Genomic DNA, 25096 nt, shown 5'->3' on the forward strand with positions numbered 1-25096 from the left:
ATTATCTCGCTGTCATGGCAGAGATAATTGAAGACATATGCTCGCAGTGGCGCGCGCGCATGCCCCATTTCACGGAGCTCTCCCTGTCAACCTCTTCTCTGTGTCTATGCTGGGCTTGGACAGGGTCAGTCTGCTCCCAGGGCATGGTTCTTGCGACACAGAGGGGCGCTGGGCTGGGGCAGGGTCAGAGTGTGTTGAGTGCAGAGTGTGTTGAGTGCAGAGAGTGTTGAGTGCAGAGTGTGTTGAGTGCAGAGTGTTGAGTGCAGAGAGTATTGAGGGCAGCGTGTTGAGGGCAGCGTGTTGAGGGCAGCGTGTTGAGGGCAGCGTGTTGAGGGCAGCGTGTTGAGGGCAGAGTGTTGAGGGCAGAGTGTTGAGGGTGTGCAGAATGTGTGTGAGGGCAGAGTGTGTGTGAGGGCAGCGTGTTGAGGGCAGCATTTTGAGGGCAGAGTGTTGAGGGTGTGCAGAGTGTGTGTGAGGACAGAGTGTGTGTGAGGGCAGCGTGTTGAGGGCAGAGTGTTGAGGGTGTGCAGAGTGTGTGTGTGAGGGCAGAGTGTTGTGTGAGGGCAGAGTGTTGGTGAGGCCAGAGTGTTGAGGGCAGCGTGTTGAGGGCAGAGTGTTGAGGGCAGCGTGTTGAGGGTGTGCAGAGTGTTGTGTGAGGGCAGAGTGTTGTGTGAGGGCAGAGTGCTGTGTGAGGGCAGAGTGTTGTGTGAGGACAGAGTGTTGTGTGAGGGCAGAGTGTTGTGTGAGGGCAGAGTGTTGTGTGAGGGTAGAGTGTTGTGTGAGGGCAGCGTGTTGAGGGCAGCGTGTTGAGGGCAGCGCGTTGAGGGCAGCACATTGAGGGCAGCGTGTTGAGGGCAGAGTGTTGAGGGCAGAGTCTTGAGTGCGTGCAGAGTGTTGAGTGCGTGCAGAGTTTTGAGCGCGTGCAGAGTGTTGAGTGAAGGCAGAGTGTTGAGTGAGGGCAGAGTGTTGAGTGTGTGCAGAGTGTAGAGTGAGGGCAGCGTGTTGAGGGCAGCATGTGGAGGGCAGCGTGTGGAGGGCAGCGTGTTGTGTGAGGGCAGAGTGTTGTGTGAGGGCAGAGTGTTGTGTGAGGGCAGAGTGTTGTGTGAGGGCAGAGTGTTGGTGAGCCAGAGTGTTGAGGGCAGCGTGTTGAGGACAGAGTGTTGAGGGCAGCGTGTTGAGGGTGTGCAGAGTGTTGTGTGAGGGCAGAGTGTTGTGTGAGGGCAGAGTGCTGTCTGAGGGCAGAGTGTTGTGTGAGGGCAAAGTGTTGTGTGAGGGCAGAGTGTTGTGTGAGGGCAGAGTGTTGTGTGAGGGTATAGTGTTGTGTGAGGGCAGCGTGTTGAGGGCAGCGTGTTGAGGGCAGCGCGTTGAGGGCAGCACGTTGAGGGCAGCGTGTTGAGGGCAGAGTGTTGAGGGCAGAGTCTTGAGTGCGTGCAGAGTGTTGAGTGCGTGCAGAGTTTTGAGTGCGTGCAGAGTGTTGAGTGAAGACAGAGTGTTGAGTGAGGGCAGAGTGTTGAGTGTGTGCCGAGTGTTGAGTGAGGGCAGCGTGTTGAGGGCAGCATGTGGAGGGCAGCGTGTGGAGGGCAGCGTGTTGTGTGAGGGCAGAGTGTTGTGTGAGGGCAGAGTGTTGTGTGAGGGCATAGTGTTGTGTGAGGGCAGAGTGTTGAGTGTGTGCCGAGTGTTGAGTGTGTGCCGAGTGTTAAGGGCAGAGTGTTGAGGGCAGAGATTTGAGGGCAGCGTGTTGAGGGCAGCGTGTTGAGGGCAGCGTGTTGAGGGCAGAGTGTTGTGTGAGGGCAGAGTATTGTGTGAGTGCAGAGTGTTGTGTGAGTGCAGAGCGTTGTGTGAGTGCAGAGTGTTGAGTGCATGCAGAGTGTTGTGTGAGTGCAGAGTGTGTGTGAGTGTGTGTGAGTGCAGAATGAGTGCGGTGTGAGAGTGAGTGCAGAGTGAGATAGTGCAGAGTTTTGTGTGAGTGCAGAGTGTTGTGTGAGTGCAAAGTGTGGTGTGAGTGCAGAGTGTTGTGTGAGTGCAGTGTTGTGTGAGTGCAGAGTGTTGTGTGAGTGCAGAGTGTTGAGGGCAGAGAGTGTTGAGGGCAGAGAGTGTTGAGGGCAGCGTGTTGAGGGCAGCGTGTTGAGGGCAGAGTGTTGAGGACAGAGTGTTGAGGGTGTGCAGAATGTGTGTGAGGGCAGAGTGTGTGTAAGGGCAGCGTGTTGAGGGCAGCATTTTGAGGGTAGAGTGTTGAGGGTGTGCAGAGTGTGTGTGAGGACAGAGTGTGTGTGAGGGCAGCGTGTTGGGGGCAGAGTGTTGAGGGTGTGCAGAGTGTGTGTGAGGGCAGAGTGTTGTGTGAGGGCAGAGTGTTGTGTGAGGGAAGAGTGTTGTGTGAGGGCAGAGTGTTGAGGGCAGCGTGTTGAGGGCAGAGTGTTGAGGGTGTGCAGAGTGTGTGTGAGGGCAGAGTGTGTGTGAGGGCAGAGTGTGTGTGAGGGCAGCGTTTTGAGGGCTGCGTGTTGAGGGCAGCGTGTTGAGGGTGTGCAGAGTGTTGTGTGAGGGCAGAGTGTTGTGTGAGGGCAGAGTGCTGTGTGAGGGCAGAGTGTTGTGTGAGGGCAGAGTGTTGTGTGAGGGCAGAGTGTTGTGTGAGGGCAGAGTATTGAGTGTGTGCCGAGTGTTGAGTGTGTGCCGAGTGTTAAGAGCAGAGTGTTGAGGGCAGAGATTTGAGGGCAGCGTGTTGAGGGCAGCGTGTTGAGGGCATCGTGTTGAGGGCAGAGTGTTGTGTGAGGGCAGAGTGTTGTGTGAGTGCAGAGTGTTGTGTGAGTGCAGAGCGTTGTGTGAGTGCAGTGTGTTGAGTGCATGCAGAGTGTTGTGTGAGTGCAGAGTGTGTGTGAGTGCGTGTGAGTGCAGAATGAGTGCAGTGTGAGAGTGAGTGCAGAGTGAGATAGTGCAGAGTGTTGTGTGAGTGCAGAGTGTTGTGTGAGTGCAGAGTGTGGTGTGAGTGCAGAGTGTTGTGTGAGTGCAGTGTTGTGTGAGTGCAGAGTGTTGTGTGAGTGCAGAGTGTTGAGGGCAGCGTGTTGAGGGCAGCGTGTTGAGGGCAGCGTGTTGAGGGCAGAGTGTTGAGGGCAGAGTGTTGTGTGAGTGCAGAGTGTTGTGTGAGTGTAGACTGTTGTGTGAGCGCAGAGTGTTGTGTGAGTGCAGAGTGTTGTGTGCGTGCAGAGTGTTGAGTGCGTGCAGAGTGTTGAGTGCGTGCAGAGTATTGTGTGAGTGCAGAGTGTGTGTGAGTGTGTGTGAGTGCAGAATGAGTGAGTGCAGAATGACTGCAGAGTGAGTGCAGAGTGAGAGTGAGTGCGGAATGACTTCAGAGTGAGAGTGAGTGCGCAGGGTACGAACACTCGAACTAATTTATTTATTTATTTTTTCCATTTGTATGGCTCACAGCTACCCAGGAAGGGTTTCCCGGCGCCGACAACAGGTTTGCTGATCACAAAATTTTGCTTGAGGGTTACAGAGAGTTATTTGTTAAAGAGCCAGGTCTTGATGCTCTTTCTGAAACTGGCATAGTTTACCTCAGTCCTGATGTTGACTGGGAGGGAGTTCCAAAGAGTGGGTCCCAGGACAGAGAAAGATCTACCACCAATTCTTGCCAATTTGTATCTGGGAATCACAAAGAATGCTCCTGAGTGGGAGCGCAGCATCCTTCCAGGGATATAAGGGGTGACCAGTGTTTGCAGGTATTTGGGGGCTGTTGAGTTTTTAATTCTGAACATGTAGGTGAGGGCATTGAACTTGATGCGTTGATCAATCCTGAGCCAGTGTAAGTCCCTCAAATGTTTCGATACACTGGTAAATTTGGGGATGTTACAGAGCAGTCTTGCTGCTGAGTTCTGGGCGAGCTGCAGCCTTTTGATCACAGCCTGATTTGATCCTAAGTACAGGATATTCCCGTAGTCAAGACGTGATGTCAAGTGGAGAAGTGTGGCTCACTGGTGTGGAGAAGTGTGGCTCACTGGTTAGAGCAGGCAGACCCTGAAGCAGAGAACGGCCCGGACCAGGGTTCAATTCCCGACGCGGCAGGGTCGTGGACCAGGGTCAGCGGACTCGATAATTCTCGCTTCGGTGCCTACTCGAATCACGGGTTCACACTCTGCAGCTCTGGGCATCAGCCTGCTTAATCTCCACTACGGCCCCCCCGCGGCGGGATGCCTGGCTTTCATCTTGGGGATACCCAGTACGGGTATCTCACAGGGAAAAAAGCCAGGACGGGTTCCCAAGGCAAGCGCCGAGATGCCTACGGGTAATCGAGTGCTATATAAGAACGCATAATAATAAAAATAATAATAATAATGTTATCAATGCGTTGACTACGGTCTTTTGAGTTGCAAGGGGCAACATCCAGAGGATCTTTCTCAGCCATTTCATTATGGTGAAACAAAGACTGACTACTTTGTTTGCCTGTTGCCTCATGGATAGAGTGTCGTCGAGGCAGATGCCCAGATTTCTTGCATGGTCAACAGGAGTTGGAATGGTCCCTAGTTCAGATGGCCAATGGGAGGGGTTCCACAGATGTTTGTCTTTACCTAGGAGTATGACCTCCGTTTTATCGCCATTTAGTTTCAGTTGGTTGATGGACATCCAACTGAAGATGTTCAGGAGTCCCTGTCTGAGACGAGAGGGGTCTGGGGATTTTGGCTTTGTCAGGGAAAAGATGATTTGGGAGTCGTCAGCATAGGTCATTAGGGTGAGACCAGAACTTTCTGCTAGATCGGCCAGGGGTCGAAAGTAAATGTTGAAGAACAGGGGGCTCAGGATAGAGCCCTGTGGGACACCGTGTGGGGCACTGAAGGTGTCCGAGCAAGCAATGGACGAGGTAATTTGAAAGGTCCTATGTAACAGAAAAGATCTGATCCAGTCAAGAGCTGCACCTCTAATGCCGTTGTTATCTAATGTGGTCAGTAGTTTGGAATGCGAGATGGTGTCAAACGCCACACTCAAATCTAACAGTATGAGTGCGACAGTTTGGCCCTCATCCAGGTGCTTCCTAATGGCTTCCGTGACGCCTAGTAAGGTGCTTTCAGTAGAGAAGCCGGCACGAAATCCTGATTGGGATGGATGAAGGAGGGCGTTTTTCTCGGTGAAAAGAGTAAGAGCAGAGTGAATGTGTCTCTCCAGAAGTTTGGAGCAAGCAGGTAGAAGTGATATAGGCCGATAGTTAGCCAGCACTTCAGGATTAGCAGAGGGTTTCTTCAGTAAGGGACTGACCATCGCGTGCTTCCACAGAGAAGGTACCGTGGAGAGGGTGAGTGAAGCGTTAAGGGTGTTAGCGACAATAGTCAGAGCTGGGTCGTCGAGGGTTTTTAGAACACTAACGGGGAGGGGGTCTCGAGGAGAGCCAGATTTGATGGACTTCAGGGAAGATTTAAGTGAATCCAGGGTAATTTCAGGCCAGTGGGTAAGGATTTTAGAAGCAGGAGGGTTTAATAGTGGAGCGACTGGAAAGTTGTTAGGGAGAGGTTGGGAGTTTATGGCATGGATGATGTTCTCAATTTTATCAGTAAAGAAAGATGCTAGGTTTTGACATTGTGTGGTGCTCAGAGGGGGGCGTTTGCAACAGTATTGACACCTGCAAGTTCCTTAACTGTGTTGAAAAGAGTTTTTGCTTTGTTTGAAGCGAGATTGATATTATTTGCAACATAAAGGGCGCGCGCTTTGGTACAAGCGGAGTGGTACTTATTTCTGGCGTTTTGGTAATCCCTCTTTTGAACTAAGTCCACCACACTTAAGACCACACACATAAGACCACACACACAAGACCACACACACAAGACCATACACACAAGACCACACACACACACACCACTCTCACCACCACACACTCACCACCACCCACTCACCCCCACCCACTCACCACCACCCACTTACCACCACCCACTCACCACCACACACTCACCACCACACATTCACCACCACACACCCAACCACACACCCAACCACACACCCAACCACACACTCACACCACCAGCCATCACTGCACACTTTCACCGGGCACAAACACCACCAGCCGTCAGTGCAGGCTTCCATCAGGCACACAACAACAGACGTCAGTGCACACTTTCACCAGGCACACACACCTCCAGCCGTCTATGCATGCTTTTACCAGGCACACACCACCAGCCATCAGTGCACGCTTCCACCAGGCATACACACCTCCAGCCGGCAGTGCACTCTTCTACCAAGCACACACACCACCAGCCATCAGTGCACAATTTCTACAGGCACACACATCACCAGCCATCAGTGCACACATCAATTGTTAACGCATCCACAATTAACTATTGTAGCAATCGCAGTATGGTGCACTTTAATTTTAAACATATTCATCTAAAGCGCAGCATGCCACCATTGCTACAATTCCAATCCAACCCACATAATTCCACTACACACCACATGCATACACTCCATAACACATGGCTAAAAGACATTGCCATTTACAATGCCATTAGCTCTAACTCAAATAAATCCGAGACCTATTGCATTTCCAATGCTTGTTTGTCGTTTGGTCCTGTGTTAAGTCTAGTAAAGATTACTTATTTTTCTAAACTGGTATGGTGTCCATTTGTAGTGTTTTCACTGTATTACTCTATGTGTTCACAAATTCTTTCACACTGCCTCTGAGATAAGCCTGTCTGCTCGTGCCAAGCTACCAAGGGGGTGGGCAGGGGTTATCTAGGAGTGTATCCCGCTTATCCTGACTAGAAGCAAGAGTACTTATTTGGACCAAGGTGCAAGCCATTGCCAACTAGAGACCCCATTTCTAACAGGATGTTATTCTTTATTTCGACCTCAGAAGGAACAAATTATAGTGTGGATTGATGGCATTTAAACCAATAATCTGCAAGTCACACACAGATTGAAGCTGCAAATCAATCAATCACTTAGCAATCACGGCAGTTCACACACATTTGGAAAGTAAATATTTAACAGCTGTGAACCTTAATGCCTGTGTCTCTGTATATGTACTTGAAGATTTGGCAGGAAACTTACCGCTTTTAACAGTAATGTCAGATTCTAATTTTCTCAGGCATTCTTTTTTATATTCTGACCAATTTTGTGTCATATCTTCTAAGAGAGATCCATTAACCTATGCAATAAAACATAAAAAAGTAAGGAAAGTTATTACTAAGAAATCGTTTTTATGTTACAGAATCATATTTATTAACATGACTGCAATATAGGTTTTTACTTTTTTTTAAAGCAAAATATGATTGTTCCAAGAATCTTTCTCTCAAAGTCTCTAGCAACTCACTTTATTGGCGTTACATGTTGTCCCGTAAATATCCACCGCACTATAATTAAAATACTACTAATGTTCAGCTAGGCTGACTGTAATCAACATGTTGTATTTGTGCCTTAGTCTACACTGCCAGGAAATTAGCCAAGACTCTGTCATCATTGGGTGTTCAGATGACTCCATGTCACTGTGGAAACACTTGCCTGACTTAGGCTTTAAAAAAACAGGGCTTCTTGGATTTTGTTTCAATTCAATTGAAATAATTGAAGTTCTGTATCTAATTACAGTTGTTATTTAAATAATTCTTATTAATAGGGTAGTCCTGGGGTGGAAAATTGGTATCCCAGTGAAACTAAACTGTCAGCTTTTGGGTGGCCTTCCCCAAAACTGTTTGACTACTTACCTCCATTTGTGTTTCTGAAAATTGTTTTGTTGGTCTTAGGCCTCTTTGCACTTTACCACGGCTAACCAGTGGTAAAGTGCTTGTTCTCACTCCTCTAAACATGGTTTAATTGGCTTACACCTGAATGGCATATTTAATTTACATATAGGTCTCTTGTACTGTGGTATATCATATACCCAGGCTTTGGAATTAAATGTTACAAGTGGGCCTACATCATTTATTGTGCTGTCCACTTAAGTAGCATCTAAAAATATGTCCCATGCCTACTATTGCAGCCTAAATGCAGTTTTAAACTCTCAATTCGATTTGGGAATATCACCCCCTTGCAAGGCTTTAAACTCCCCTTTTATTACTTATAAGTCACACCTAAGGTAGGCACTAAGGTAGCCCATAATGGTTGAACATGCTCTTTTAATGTTTAGATCTCCTGTATTGAAAAACTCAGAAATGTGTTTTTCACTACTTTGAGACCTACCTGTCCTATAGGATAACATTGGTCTGCCTTACTATATTGAGTGTTAACATTTGATTGAGGCCAGGAAATCAGCTTATGCTTGGTATCTATAAAATTGTAATGAAACATGCTGTGCTTGGAGGGAGGACAGGGGAGGCAGGACATGCCATGCACTTCCTCTAGAAACGTATCCCAAGTTCAAAGGTAGAAATGTGTATAAAAATAGGGACCTCAGACCCACTCCTCAGTTCACTTGCTGGACCTGTGCAAAGGCTCTCAGAGGGCTGAGTGCTTCTGTGACCTGATGTGCACTTTGAGAGGCCATACCTGGAAGGACTGGGCTGCTACCTGAAGCCTGCCTTGAACCGTGAGATGCTAGCCCTGCTGTTTGAGCCCTGTAACTTCACCTGAAACCAGGACTGCCAAAGTGACTTCAAGAGTTAGATTGCTGGCCTCCTGTTCAGAGCCACTGGGGCACAAAACGATTCCACCGTCTTGATCCTACACCTGGACCCAGCCTGGGTAAGTCGTGAACTCCTAAGTGGTATCCCACAAGTCCTTGTCCCTTTGCTGTGATGCTAAAGGTGTCCAGATAGCCAAAATCTATCACTGAGGAGAACTTTCAGCTAAAAACAGGTCTGAAAACAGAGAAGAGACGGGGTCCACCCTGCTTGTCAATCCAACCCAGGAGTATCGACCTCCGGACTGACTTTGGGAGTTTGTGGCTGCTCCCACTATACTCTTCTCCGTAACAGTAAATCCTGTTCAACGTCTTTTGACAAAGGGGTATCCGAGCCTCTGAAACTATCTTCGGCTTCAGCCTCCTGCTTCATCCTGCTGAAGATTTCCGACTTCCAAAAAAGAGACTGAGTCCGAATGAAGTTAAGTCTGCTTGACCAAGACTCATACTCCAGTCAATCAACAACCCAATTTTTCTCAAGAGCCGAGTGGTCACCCTAATACTAGAAGTGGCTATTAGTGTCTAATGGAGTCAGCGTTATATTTCCATTACAACACTGTCATTACAATGTAACTACCACAGTTTTTACATCAACAAGTACTGGGGGCAGTACTTATACAACTCCATACTTTACCATGCAGGTAAGTCATTATTTTGTTTAAAAAAAGTTTTTACAATTACTACAACTTGTACCATAAAGTACCTTTAACTAGCGCCCCCACCATGCACTGTGTTGTATCAATAATGATGTAAGTTTAGATGTTGCTATGTTGTTATCAATGGTGTGATATAACATACCATGAATTATATTATATGTGAGGTAATTAGCAGCGCATGGCGAGTGTGTAAGTTATAGATACTTTACGGTATGGGTTATAGTTACTTGAGAAAGATATAAGGTGAATTTCAATGTTTTGTTTTGTTTAAGCAGTATGTTTTGACTGACATTCTCACCTAACTATATGCAAATAAGATATTATTACAATTTCTAACAAGATGTCAATAAAGTGCACAGCATGTGTTGGACCCGGCCTCGTGGCCCCGGACGACATCGGCCCTCCATCCAGCCTGGGTCAGCCTCGGGCACACCCCTGCACGCCCTCCAAACCACCAGATCCGCCACCCGGCGGCCCACAACCACTGACACGGCGCCCTCGGGCCGCCCCAGCATCACCGGTCCGGTGCCCACCCCGGACCCTCATTCCAGGCCCGACGCCATCTTGGGCCCATCACGCCACAGACACGTGGTCCCGGACCAACCGCGGCCCCAGCGAGCCCGCCATCGAGGCATCAAGAACCCTCCGGGTGGTAGAGTGGCCACTCCACCAGAGACAAGGAGAGGGGAGTTTCGATGGCTCTCCAACCGTCCCCGGATGCCTGGTTTCGATCGCCCTCCGGCCTCCCTGGGCGCTGGCTCCACCCCCCTGCTGGGTGTCTGGACACCATCATCCCGGCCCCTCTGACCCCCAGGCGAGAGGGTCCGGACATCAAAGGACTCCAGACCTATATCTGGGCCAGCCCCGGAGTAGGAAGGCAGTTGTATCCCGGAGTCGAGAAGCCCTGCTGATGCTATCGCGGCTGACCCTGAGACGAACTCCACTCGCTGAACCATCTTGGAACCTGCTGGCGCTGCCGCGGCCCACACTCGCTGAACCATCTTGGAACCTGCTGGCGCTGCCGCGGTCCACACTCGCTGAACCATCTTGGAACCTGCTGGCGCTGCCGCGGTCCACACTCGCTGAACCATCTTGGAACCTGCTGGCGCTGCCGCGGTCCACACTCGCTGAACCATCTTGGAACCTGCTGGTGCTGCCGCGGTCCACACTCGCTGAACCATCTTGGAACATGCTGGTGCTGCCGCGGTCCACACTCGCTGAACCATCTTGGAACCTGCTGGCGCTGCCGCGGTCCACACTCGCTGAACCATCTTGGAGCCTGCCGGCGCTGCCGCGGTCCACACTCGCTGAACCATCTTGGAACCTGCTGGCGCTGCCGCGGTCCACACTCGCTGAATCATCTTGGAACCTGCTGGCGCTGCCGCGGTCCACAGTCACTGAACCCTCTGGGAACCTGCTGGCGCTGCCGCGATCCACACTCGCTGAACCACCTTGGAGCCGGCTGGCGCGGCCGCGGCCCAACCTCCCGGAACTCCCCAGCTTGAGGATTGAGAGCTGTGCGTAGAGTCTCCTTGCAACCGACCATCTATAAGACTGTCCCGCTACCTAGCCCCTTTGTCACGAGACTTTCCAGATCTCGGGATCTGCTGTATGTAGTGACACGATACTTATTGCCAGATAAAGATTGAAAACTCTATCCACGTGTGGTGCATATTTGTAGTGGTGTGGTTACTCTGCTGTACGATTCTAGGAGAGGGCCCTCCCGTTGGAGGCCTCTCGACCTCGCTCGGTCCTTTCTCTGAAGGAGGGGTAGACCTAGGGGTGGTCAGTCAGACACCTTCTGCCTCCCCCGGGTTCGCCTTTCTAACTTTGGTGGCAAGCGCTGCGATCCGAGCCAACGCAAAATCGTACAGAGAGTGATCTACCCGCTACGACGGAAAAACACACAGAGACCATGACGACCCAAGGAACCAACCTACCGGCCGAATTCCAGAAAGAGAAGATAGAAGAATACAGCCACAAAGAACTAAAACAATTCTGTAAAGACATGGGTATCGCTACCACTGGCCTGAGCACAAAAGAGAACTTCAAATCGGCCCTACAAGCCTGGGTGGAAACCCGAGACAGACCACCCCAAGAGGAGAATAGCCCGAACGGGCAACAGGAAACCAGCGCACCCCCGACGGGGGAAAGAACCGCAACACTAAACGCGGACCTCATCTATGACGACGCTCGAGAACGAGAGCGCAACCGGCTACACGAATTGGAGCTTGCACGACTCCGGCTAGACGGAGTACTCCAGCTAGCGGAGAGAAAGATAGCCCTCGAGCAACTACGGCTGGAGGGTGATCTAGAAGAGAAACGGAGACAACGTGACCTCGAAGAAAAACGACTAGCATATGAACACGAACGAGGCCTGAGAGAACTAGAAAAAAAAGCCAAGGTCAACGAAGATAGCGCGGCCGGGGCCAAGACCTCGGCCACTCCCGTGGACACCAAGGTTCACCTACCGAAAGATGTAGTCAAAGAATTATACAAGAACGATGATATCCAGCAATGGTTCAAAGCCTACGAGGTGGCCATGACCGCCCATCGGGTGCTCCTGAAGGATTGGGGCGCCGGCCTGTGGGGAAAGTTCGTCAACGAAGGGAGGGACGCCCTGCTGGAACTCCCTGACACCGAAATGACCTCCTATGAACACATGAAAACGGCCCTACTCACGCGCTACGGACTCACCCCCGAAATGTACCGGCAGAGGTTCCGGGACTGTAAAAAAATCCCCGGTACCACTTGGGTAGAATATGTGAACTTTTTTAGCAGAGCCTTCGAGGGGTGGGTCAAAGGCAGTCAGGTCACTACCTACCAGCAGTTGGTCGACCTTATGTTGTGGGAGCACCTCTCCAACAACTGCTTCATTGAATTACGACAGCACCTCCTCGACAGCAAGTTGACCGATCCGCGAAAACTAGCGGTCGAAGCAGATCGGTGGGCGAGCAACCGCGTCCACTGGAACACCACAGGAGAATACGGACGAGGGTCCCCGAGGAACCACCGGCCGCGAGGCGGCGGGTCTGGCATCAGCCGAGGCCGAGACCTCCCGCCGGGGTCTTCGCCCGCCTCCTCTACACCAGCCTCCAGCCCGAGGGGGGCCCATCCAGCTCGACCGGGGCCACGCCCCAACGTTACGTGCCACAGATGCCAGCGGCTGGGCCACTATGCCAATGATCCTCTCTGCCCCATGAACCAGCGGCCCGGCCCCACCGGGCCCCCCGGTCGACAAATCACTGCAGCTGCTCTGAGCGAAGAAAAGGAGGAAGAAGAAGAGGGCCCTCTGGAACCAGAAAAATGGGAGTCCGCGGCCATGTGCCTCGCCTCCCTGGGCGACAAAGACATGATCCCCCGAGACCAGATTCCGATCAACACCCAGAAGTACCGCCAGTGGGTCACCATCAACGGACGCCGGGCCGAGGCTCTCCGTGACACGGGGCCAGCATAACCGCCGTCCGCTGCCATCTGGTGACCCCAGAACAAATCTTGCCCCACGTTCTGTGCCCTGTCCGGTCAGCGGACAATTCCGAGAGCCTGTGGCAGATGGCCCGCATCCCCTTCGAGTGGGGAGGAGTGTCCGGCATGCTGAAAGTCACCGTCCGAGACGATGCTCCGGTGGACTGCCTCCTAGGGAACGACCTGGAAAGTTCCCCCTGGGCACAGATCGATCGAAGAGAGCATCTGGGGATGCTAGGCCTTCCTGAATGGGTTTGCGTAACGACCCGATCCATGTCCACCCGGGACACCGTCCCAGCCGAAGGCAAACCCAAAGAACCGGAATGGCCGGCACCTCCGCCACCCGCCACTGCCACGGCCGAACCTGAACTGGGGCCACAGAGCCCCAGCCATGAAGAACTTCCCGAGCTCGGGCCCCTTCCCGAACTAGCCCAGTGGCGCCAAGAAGGGGTCCCCACCCGCGAGCAGTTCCGGCGGGAACAAAAGACATGTCCTTCCCTTGAGGGACTCAGACAACAGGCCGCCACGCAAGCCACAGGAGACTCCTCGGGGTCCAACTGGGTCTATTGGGACCAGGACCTCCTGTACAGTGAACAAAAGATCGCCGAGCTGGGGGCCGGCCGAGTGCTAGTCGTCCCCCTCCACTTCAGAGACTTTCTCTTAAACCTGGCACATGACGTGCCCCTCGCCGGGCACCTGGGGCAGGACAAAACCTACAGCCGCCTGGTGACCCACTTTTATTGGCCGAAGATGCGCCGCGATGTGTACAACCACTGCCGAACCTGTCCAACCTGCCAAGCCAGCGGAAAGAGTGGGGGGAAAATCAAGGCCCCACTCCAACCGTTTCCCGTGGTGACCACCCCCTTCGAGCGAGTAGGGATCGACATCGTGGGGCCCCTGGATCCTCCCACCTCTCAGGGGCACCGCTTCATCCTCGTCCTGGTGGACCATGCCACCCGCTACCCAGAAGCTATCCCCCTCCGGACTATCAAAGCCCCCATAGTGGGTCGGGCGCTGATGGGGATCTTCTCCAGAGTCGGCTTCCCCCGAGAGGTCGTCAGTGATCGGGGCACAAACTTTATATCGAAATATATGCGGTCCCTGTGGCAACAGTGCGGGGTCGCGTATAAGTTCACCACCCCGTATCACCCTCAAGGGAATGGACTAGTGGAGCGATTTAATAGGACCCTGAAAGGAATGATCAAGGGCCTAGAAGAGCCCCTCCGGCGCAAATGGGACGTTCTGCTGCCATGCCTCCTGTTCGCCTACCGGGAGGTACCCCAGAAGTCCCTGGGGTTCAGCCCCTTTGAACTATTATATGGACACCCGGTGCGGGGCCCCCTCAGCCTGGTCAAGGAAGGCTGGGAGCTGGCCGCCTCCGATACTCCGCCCGATGTTTTCCGATACCTCTTGACTCTCCGCAACCAGACTCGGAAGTTCCGGGAGCTGGCTGAAACCAACCTGAAGGCCAGTCAAGCGGAGATGAAGCGCTGGTATGATGAAAATGCCTCGTCCATTGAATTCGAGCCGGGCCAGCAGGTCTGGGTCATGTCCCCGGTCGACCCCGGCGCCCTCCAGGACAAATGGACGAGGCCCTTCAAAGTGGTGGAGCGCAAGAGCCCCGTCACCTACCTAGTGGACATGGAGTCCCCCCGGAACCCCCTCCGGGTCCTACACGCCAACCGGCTCAAGCCTCACTTTGTCTGCACCGAACTGAGCCTGTTGTTGGCTACCGATGACGGAGCAGAGGACGACTCCGAGCCTCTACCAGACCTCCTGGGCACCTCCGCGAAAGATGGCTCCGTCGAGGGAGTCTCCCTCTCTCCCGCGCTGACACCCAAACAGCGCCAGGACTGCCAGAACCTGCTGGGTCAATTTGCGACTTTATTTTCCCTCACCCCCGGAGTCACCCAGTGGTGTGTTCACAACGTCGACACCGGGGACAGCCCGCCCGTGCGGCACCGAGCCTACCGAGTCCCCGACCGAGTCCGGGCCTGCATCGAAGCCGAAGTTTCCAAGATGCTTGCCCTAGGGGTAGTCGAGCCCTCAGACAGTCCATGGGCCAGTCCCGTCGTCCTGGTCCCTAAGGCCGCCGCCCCCGGGGTGCCCCCGGAGCTGCGGTTCTGTGTCGACTACCGGGGACTGAATGCCGTCACCAAGACCGACGCCCATCCCATTCCCCGAGCGGATGAACTGATCGATCGCCTGGGAGCCGCCAGGTACCTCAGCACCTTCGACCTCACGGCCGGATACTGGCAAATCGGCCTCACGCCAGGGGCACAGGAACGATCCGCTTTCTCGACCCCCGATGGCCACTTCCACTTCAACGTGATGCCCTTCGGCATGAAGAATGCTCCGGCCACCTTCCAGAGACTAGTGAATCGGGTGCTGGCAGGGCTGGAAGAGTTCAGTGCCGCCTATCTGGACGATATTGCGGTGTACAGCCTCTGTTGGGACGAGCACCTGACCCACCTCTGGAAGGTCCTGACGGCCCTCCAACGGGCCGGACTAACAATAAAAGCCAGCAAGTGCCAGATCGGTCAAGGGTCCGTGACCTATCTGGGACTCCAAGTGGGGAGCGGCCAAGTGGCTCCCCTTCAACCCAAGATCGACGCCATCCAGGCCTGGGAGCCCCCCGTCACCCAGACCGCCGTCTGAGCCTTCCTGGGGCTCACTGGATACTATCGGCGGTTCATAAAGGACTATGGGAGCATTGTGGGGCCCCTCACAGAACTAACCTCCAAGAGACTACCCCCGAAGGTGCACCTGACCCCCGAGTGCCAAGTAGCCTTTGAGACACTAAAGACTGCCATGTGCACCGCCCCGGTGCTCCAGGCCCCCGACTACAGCCGAGAGTTCATCGTCCAAACTGACGCCTCGGAACACGGCATGGGGGCCGTACTGTCCCAAATGAACTCTGACGGAGTTGACCTTCCTGTGGCCTTCATCAGCCGGCGCCTGCTGGCCCGAGAACAACGATGGAGCACCATCGAGAGGGAAGCATTCGCCGTCGTATGGGCCCTAAAGAAGCTCCGGCCCTACCTCTTCGGCACCCACTTCCGAGTACAGACCGACCACCGGCCCCTGCGGTGGTTGATGCAGATGCGGGGCGAGAACCCGAAGTTGATACGTTGGTCAATCTCCCTCCAAGGGATGAACTTCACCGTGGAGCATCGCCCTGGCAACGACCACGCCAACGCTGACGGCCTCTCCAGATTCTTCTGCCTTGGCGAGGATAACCCCCAAGAAGATGGGTGACTCTCCCCTGCCTTCAGCTGGGGGGGACGCGTGTTGGACCCGGCCTCGTGGCGTGGTCCTACCCCTCCCGCATGGCGGGACCCGGACGACATCGGCCCTCCATCCAGCCCGGGTCGGCCTCGGGCACACCCCTGCACGCCCTCCAAACCACCAGATCCGCCACCCGGCGGCCCACAACCACTGACACGGCACCCTCAGGACGCCCCAGCATCACCGGTCCGGTGCCCACCCCGGACCCTCATTCCAGGCCCGACGCCATCTTGGGCCCATCACGCCACAGACACGTGGTCCCGGACCAACCGCGGCCACGGCCCCAGCGAGCCCGCCATCGAGGCACCAAGAACCCTCCGGGTGGTAGAGTGGCCACTCCACCAGAGACAAGGAGAGGGGAGTTTGGATGGCTCTCCAACCGTCCCCGGATGCCTGGTTTCGATCGCCTTCCGGCCTCCCTGGGCGCTGGCTCCACCCCCCTGCTGGGTGTCTGGACACCATCATCCCGGCCCCTCTGACCCCCAGGCGAGAGGGTCCGGACATCAAAGGACTCCAGACCTATATCTGGGCCAGCCCCGGAGTAGGAAGGCAGTTGAATCCCGGAGTCGAGAAGCCCTGCTGATGCTATCGCGGCTGACCCTGAGACGAACTCCACTCGCTGAACCATCTTGGAACCTGCTGGCGCTGCCGCGGCCCACACTCGCTGAACCATCTTGAAACCTGCTGGCGCTGCCGCGGTCCACACTCGCTGAACCATCTTGGAACCTGCTGGCGCTGCCGCTGTCCACACTCGCTGAACCATCTTGGAACCTGCTGGCGCTGCCGCGGTCCACACTCGCTGAACCATCTTGGAACCTGCTGGCGCTGCAGCGGTCCACACTCGCTGAACCATCTTGGAACCTGCTGGCGCTGCCGCGGTCCACACTCGCTGAACCATCTTGGAACCTGCTGGCGCTGCCGCGGTCCACACTCGCTGAACCATCTTGGAACCTGCTGGCGCTGCCGCGGTCCACACTCGCTGAACCATCTTGGAGCCTGCCGGCGCTGCCGTGGTCCACACTCACTGAACCATCTTGGAACCTGCTGGCGCTGCCGCGGTCCACACTCGCTGAATCATCTTGGAACCTGCTGGCGCTGCCGCGGTCCACAGTCACTGAACCCTCTGGGAACCTGCTGGCGCTGCCGCGGTCCACACTCGCTGAACCACCTTGGAGCCGGCTGGCGCGGCCGCGGCCCAACCTCCCGGAACTCCCCAGCTCGAGGATTGAGAGCTGTGCGTAGAGTCTCCTTGCAACCGACCATCTATAAGACTGTCCCGCTACCTAGCCCCTTTGTCACGAGACTTTCCAGATCTCGGGATCTGCTGTATGTAGTGACACGATACATATTGCCAGATAAAGATTGAAAACTCTATCCACGTGTGGTGCATATTTGTAGTGGTGTGGTTACTCTGCTGTACGATTCTAGGAGAGGGCCCTCCCATTGGAGCCCTCTCGACCTCGCTCGGTCCCTTCTCTGAAGGAGGGGTAGACCTAGGGGTGGTCAGTCAGACACCTTCTGCCGCCCCCGGGTTCGCCTTTCTAACAGCATGGCGTGGGTTCAGCACCTGCCCCAAAACTCATTTGTGCCTGATATGCACAGCTGACTATGTCATGCAATAATACAAAGGATGGCATGTTAAATAAGGCAGACCTAATGGCTTTGTCAAAGGGTCAGAATACCAAAATAAATCTAGCATTGGGTCAGTACACCAAAATACATTAAACGGGCCTATTGGTTTTGTCAGAAATTCACCAATAACTATAATTGAATGCTTTTTCATAAACTCAGACACGCAATGGTTATTAATATCAATTGTTACAAAATATTTCCAATAAATCATTATTTAAAAAGACACAAAAAAAGCCTTTGTGTCTTTTATTAGCAATTTTCAGATTGTGAAGGCCTGTCATAGAACCAACCACAAGGGGCCCTGCATACCGCTGAAGAGCATACAGCTCCAGCTCGGAGTATTTAAAAAATATTGTTAAGTACTTTTGGGGTCATGGGTTCAAGACCCAAGAGACTTATACTGTGTTTTTTTTAATGTTGCTGGGGGGATGATATGCTTTCTGCATCCCTCCATAATAAAAAAGAAATGCTTTGTTGAGCCCATACTCCTTCTAGGGGCACCACCAGCATCCAGAATATTATTTAAAAGTCCTTTGCAGGGCATTATGGGGGCTCCTTCCACCAAGAAGTGAATAATATTTAAACAGCTCCTACCCCTACTCTATCATTCTTTATTTGAACATGGAAATGCATGTTTATTTATACTAACATGTGTGCCATGTTGAGGCTTCAGCCAGGCTGACATTGATTATTCTCTTGTGATAGCCATGTTGCCTCATGGATAAAAAACAAACAACAACATTTGTACAATGCAATGTATATTTAGGCCTTGTGCTAAATGCTCAAGTGTTGTGATAGTATGCTTATAAAGTGGAATTGTAAGCAAAGTGGTTTCATAGAAAATAATCGTGCACTGTCACACAAACAAATGTGTGTCTAAAGTCATTGTGTAGAAAATAATGCAACTTAAGAAACATGTGCATGTAAATTGGCAGTATTTCTTCCTGGCCTAACCTAGCCATGTGACACCCACTCCTCGGACGTGAATCGACTAAAGCTATTCAGTATTAGGAAGCCAATCTAAAGTAATGCTACAAAATATATATCCATATAAAAGATGCTAAAATTACTAAAAAGGAAACCAAAGCATACAGAAAGACTTCAGTAAGAACATTACAAATGAATACAAGCATTAGAAATGCAATCGGGCTCGGATTTATTTGAGTTTGAGCTAATGGCATTGTAAATGCCAATGTCTTTTTGCCATGTGTTATGGAGTGTGTGCATGTGGTGTGTAGTGGAAGTATGTTGGTTGAATTGTAATTTTACCAATGGTGGCATGCTGTGCTTTATATGAATATGTTTAAAAGTAAAGTGTACCATACTGCGATTGCTTGGTGGAAAAGTGCACTGCCGGCTGGAGGTGTGTGTGCCTGGCGGAAGGGTGCACTGACGGCTGGTGGGTGTGTGCTTGGTAAAAGCGTGCACAGATGGATGATGGTTGTTGGTGTTTGTGCATGGTGAAAGCATTCATTGACGGCTGGGGGTGTGTTGTTGTGTGTGTTGTTTTCTATGTGCTGGTGAGTGTGTGGTGGTGAGTCTGTGGGGGTGAGCCTGGGGAGTGAGTGTGGTGGTGAGTGTGTTGTGTTGAGTGGTGACAAGTGTGTGGTGTTGAGAGACTGAGGTGTGTGGTTTGTGTGTGCGTTATGTGTGTGTGGTGTATGTGTGTGTGGTGTTTTCTGCACACTCACACACTGCCCCTACACATTCACACACTGCTCACCCGCACACTCCCAATGTCACCCTGCATAGTCACACAATGTGCACCCTGACACACTGTCTCTGCAGTCACTCTGCACGCACTGCCACTCTGCACGCACTGCCACTCTGCACTCACTGCCACTCTGCAGGCACTGCCACTCTGCACGCACTGCCACTCTGCACGCACTGCCACTCTGCACTCACTCTGTACTCACCCTGCACTCACTCTGCACTCACTCTGCACTCACTCTGCACTCACTCTGCACTCACTCTACTGTCACTCTGCACTCACTGTCACTCTGCACTCACTGACACTCTGCACTCACTGTCACTCTGCACTCACGGTCACTCTGCACTCACTGTCACTCTGCACTCACTGTCACTCTGCACTCACTGTCACTCTGCAATCACTGTCACTCTGCACTCACTGTCACTCTGCACTCACTGTCACTCTGCACTCACTGTCACTCTGCACTCACTGTCACTCTGCACTCAGTCTGCACTCACTGTCACTCTGCACTCAGTCTGCACTCACTGTCACTCTGCACTCAGTCTGCACTCACTGTCACTCTGCACTCAGTCTGCACTCACTGCCACTCTGCACTCTCAAACTGCACTCTCAATCTGCACTCTCAATCTGCACTCTCAATCTGCACTCTCCACTCTCAAACTGCACTCTCCACTCTCAAACTGCACTCTGCACTCTCAAACTGCACTCTCAAACTGCAATCTGCACTCTGCACTCTCATTCTGCACTCTCAATCTGCACTCTCAATCTGCACTCTCAACTCTCATACTGCACCCTCAACTCTCAAACTGCACTCTCAAACTGCACTCTCAAACTGCACTCTCAATCTGCACTCTCAAACTGCACTCTCAAACTGCACTCTCAAACTGCACTCTCAAACTGCACTCTCAATCTGCACTCTCAATCTGCACTCTCAAACTGCACTCTCAAACTGCACTCTCAATCTGCACTCTCCACTCTCAAACTGCACTCTGCACTCTCAAACTGCACTCTCAAACTGCAATCTGCACTCTCAATCTGCACTCTCAAACTGCAATCTGCACTCTCAAACTGCACTCTCAAACTGCACTCTCAAACTGTACTCTCAAACTGCACTCTCAAACTGCACTCTCAAACTGCACTCTCAATCTGCACTCTCAATCTGCACTCTCAAACTGCACTCTCAAACTGCACTCTCAAACTGCACTCTCAATCTGCACTCTCAATCTGCACTCTCAAACTGCACTCTCAAACTGCACTCTCAAACTGCACTCTCAATCTGCACTCTCAATCTGCACTCTCAAACTGCACTCTCAAACTGCACTCACAAACTGCACTCTCAATCTGCACTCTCGATCTGCACTCTCGATCTGCACTCTCGATCTGCACTCTCAAACTGCACTCTCAATCTGCACTCTCAATCTGCACTCTCAAACTGCACTCTCAATCTGCACTCTCAATCTGCACTCTCAAACTGCACTCTCAAACTGCACTCTCAATCTGCACTCTCAATCTGCACTCTCAATCTGCACTCTCAAACTACACTCTCAATCTGCACTCTCAATCTGCACTCTCAAACTGCACTCTCAATCTGCACTCTCAACTCTCAAACTGCACTCTGCACTCTCAAACTGCACTCTGCACTCTCAAACTGCACTCTGCACTCTCAAACTGCACTCTCATACTGCACTCTCAAACTGCACTCTCAAACTGCACTCTCAACTCTCAAACTGCACTCACAACTCTCGTGCTGCACTCTCAAACTGCACTCTCAACTCTGAAACTGCACTCTCAACTCTCAAACTGCACTCTCAACTCTCAAACTGCACTCTCAACTCTCAATGTGCTCCTGACCACGCGATCCCAGGAGCACACACTCGAAGCACTTACCACAACCAATCCTACAGGGGCAAGGGAATCACATATTACTAATCTACCTATTTGCATCTAACATTGGGTTTTGGAGTAGCGTGGTACTTGTTGGAAAGCGCTTTAAGGCCTCGTCAGGGGTAGTAAGTGCTATATAAATAAAATTTACAAATAAAAACAGTATACATGCAAACGGGGAGTGTCTGTTGTTGAACACAGAGAGAGAATAAAGTTTTGCAATAAAAAAAATATGAGACAAACTAGTGAGAACACAGACTCTCGTATTATAAATATATATATATATATATGATCAAAAAAGCAGATAAAAACATACACTTGTTACATTCAATTAATAAAGAGATAGCGCGCCTCCTTTACACAGACCACTGTCCATAAAATCGTCAACAGACCACTAACCAATGTTTTTTCAGAAGCTTAGGGGTGGGAAGGTAACCGCTACCCCCCCCCCTCCCCCGCCCCCCCCTTCACCTCTCCCAAGTGGCCCGATGCTCCACAAATCAATCTTAAAGCTGTCGTTAAATATTGATAAAAAAAGGGGGGTGTAAATGATTGCCCACACAGTGAAGGTGATCTTTACAGTTAAACTGCATCAATGCCCTTAATGTATAGAATGGCTGTTATTACCACCAAACGTTTCCCATTAAAAAGATTTAGAGGGGGAAAGACCGGGGCTGTGACCTCCTCGGCGCAAGGTGCCCCTTGGAGAGGAGCAGGAAGTGAACTCCGTTCTCAGAGGGCCCGAGCCCGCCGACATGTACCAAGTGTGTCCCCATTCCCAAGGTGCCACTAGAGTGTTGATTTGTGAGTTGTACGAGGCGCTGAGGGTCATCCAGGCCCAGTCTAGTAACTGTTGATCTGAGGGGGGAGGTTTCTGAACCAAGACGGCGTCTCGTGCGCTGGAACGTGTTTGTTTGCACAGCGCCACACGTGTGCATACTACTGGGCACAGCGAGGCAGCCTGATCAAAGAACTGCACACGTATGAACACTACGTCAGCTAGTGTGGGTAAAACATTCCAGAGGAGAGTGAGACACTCGAGATCCACCGAAGAGAAACTTCACAGGGCCAGAACAAATCCACCACTTTCTTAAGAATCTGTTCCCCTGGGCAGAAAATGAAAATGGATGCGATTGGATGAATACATCGGCGAACGTGTATTTGGGAAACCTGACACTCTCAGCAAAAAATAAAAAACACTATTCCTATAAAATATGTTAGTTACTATAGGCAGCATCGTTTCAACAGCTCTACGTACACATTGCACAATACACGCAAGGCATTTTCTCTCAGCGCCTGAATAACAAGTGTTGATCTTACCTAACTCTTTGGTTCTCATTTTACCGATTCTGTAAAGATGAGATGCTGATTATTCCCTGCCAGATTCAACCTCGTCCCCTGTAGCCCAGGCGGCGCGCCTGCGCCTACTGCTTTATCTTGGAATTTTCTCACTAGCCCCAAAGAAAACGTGTACTTTACCACTATACAACGTCTAGTCTCAAGGTCAGGTGATTGTATTTAATAATTGGGGACAGAAGGGAGTTATTTCAACTTTGTATAAAGGTTTATAACGGAAAAAATCCTTGCACTTCTACGTTATAAACTCTGTCGAACAAGAATACAACTGACTCAGGCAGTTACGGAAAACTGAGGGGAAGGGGGGACTGTATTTCCACTCAATCTATAGAACTCTGTGCCACAATACGTTAGTGGGGTATGTATAGAGAAAACATCTACCGCTGCCGTGGCCTCTTAGCGCTTTGTCGTGTCTGGAATGTGTCTCCCTGTGCAGCGCTGGTCTATCTGCAATTTCGAATGTTTCGAGGGAAAGCGCCTTGGCACCCGGCCCCTGGGAGCACGCATGCTGGGGTCAGGCGAGGTGACCGCTGGTCTGCGATGTGTGGATGCAATGTTGATGTGTGCAGGGTACGTGCGCCCACAGGCATCCAAGTGACTCATGTATTTGTGTGTTTTCAATAGAGCGGACAAGGCCCTGACTGGCATCAGAGCGCCTCGCAGACTGGGTAACAGAGCGCATATATCACTTTTTCACAAATGAGTGTTTCGCTCGTCCATCTCTCTTGGCAGATCTAGTGCTTCGAAATGGTCTAATGGTATTAAGTGCTAAACAAACGAGCGACAAAACACACATTAATGGGGACAGTAATGGGGAAACACATTTAGTACTTGGAGTGCGAAACAAAGCTATCGGACAGAACTGCTCTTTATTGGAAAAAGGCTGGTGAAGAACCAGAGAAGTTTTGTTTAGCAGTGGCTACCGCCAGCGTGGGGGCTGCAAGCCTCCCCTGCACCGCTGAACTGCCCCTCCCAACGAAAGCGCTCTGATTTCTCTCAGAAAGGAATGTCAATTCCACGCGCCCTGCAAAGAGTTTCATTTTGGTAATCTTGCCCGTGCTGAGCGCTGCTGAATGGTGAACGCGCCCGGCCATCTGGATTCACTTACGGAGGCACCCTGACAGCTCCTAATTATAATTAATGTACTTCTTTGCGCGCACACGAACGAAAAATGCCTAACATGGCCGACCAAAACGACATTTAGCCTATCACTTCAAGGCTATTAAAAAGACACCACAGCGAAGACGAATCACTGGCCAGATGACATAACACACTAAGGAATGTGTGGAATGTGTCTCGCCAAAGCCCTAGGAGATACTTTTTTTTCTCTTTAACATTAGGAGCTCGAAACTCCTCCCACTTTCGTGGGCGGAGGCCGAGCCCTAAAAAACCAAATCTAAAAGAAATTTAGTATGTTAAAAACAGGCTGAATCAAAAAGTTCCCACCAAACCGAATAGCCAATTGTTTACGTGTTCCGAGAGGTACACAAAACATTTTTGTTCGCAGAAACCGCAAACAATGATCCTAGAGACACACCTCAGAGCAGGTTTATGGAGCAAACGTGTTCCCATCATACCCCCACAGCAGCAGCTGAGTAACCACAGCCAGTTAAAATACACAAAACCAGAGCCAGGATCCAATTCACACGGAGCAGGGTCATCCCAGGAAGGATTGTAGACTGCATTCAGAAGCAACAGAAAACGCAAGGGACACCAGTACAAATTGGCATTTAAGAGGTTCACCAGTACTTCCATGTCCAGAGGCTGAACCAAGTCCAAGGCTCAAGTCCAAGGCACACTCGAAATTGCACAGCACACAGCGGAATACAGGCTGCTTGCAGTGAAGCCACACAGGCCGAAGGGACAAGAACCAATGCTCATAGTTCCTGAAGCAAAGGAGCACCAAAACATTGTACCATATATTTATCACACATTAGCACATATGGTAATGCCAGTTGCATTTGATCTTAAAATGGGCTATCCTTTTCTGGATATCTTCCAGTATGAAACTTTATAGTAAATTATCACATCCGTGGGATGATATCATCAGTGATGTGACAAATGATGACATCAATAATGTCATTTGAGATGTCATGAATTATGTCATTTAACATCTCATGAGGGATGTAAGTGATTTAAACATTATATTTTATCTTATTATAATATCTAACTAAAACATCAATTTAAGCTTTGGTTTTTGACTGAATTTCTATGTTCTTATAAACCTGAACTAAAATGTTATTACTTTACCTAATTCTTACATCCCTCTAACCATTTTTTTCAGTGAATTTCTGAGGTTTTTCAATGCAAAGATCTTCTTACCATACCGATTTATTAATTTATAGATTTTTAAAGCACACAGCTACGCAACAGGATTTCCCAGCGCTAGGCAGGACAATACGCAGGTCACACATTGCAGAAGGAGCACAGAAAAGTTATGCTGACTTGTAAAGGAAGGTCTTTCAATTCTTACGGCTGATCAAGAGTGAATTACACAACCTAAGTTGTAACGGAAGA

General features: G+C 51.3%; 1 protein-coding gene across 1 annotated transcript in view; it reads right to left on the reverse strand.

Annotated features, from left to right (window-relative positions):
* Positions 1 to 25096, reverse strand: part of GLP2R (glucagon like peptide 2 receptor) — a 972379-nt gene that overhangs the window by 572605 nt on the left and 374678 nt on the right. Inside the window, exon 2 of the mRNA XM_078654772.1 lies at positions 7024 to 7120. Coding sequence (XP_078510898.1) covers positions 7024 to 7120 — 97 coding nt within the window. The remainder of the gene's footprint in view (positions 1 to 7023; positions 7121 to 25096) is intronic.

This window comes from Lissotriton helveticus, chromosome 7 (assembly GCF_964261635.1).
Source record: "Lissotriton helveticus chromosome 7, aLisHel1.1, whole genome shotgun sequence".
In the NCBI taxonomy this organism is placed as follows: Eukaryota; Metazoa; Chordata; class Amphibia; order Caudata; family Salamandridae; genus Lissotriton; species Lissotriton helveticus.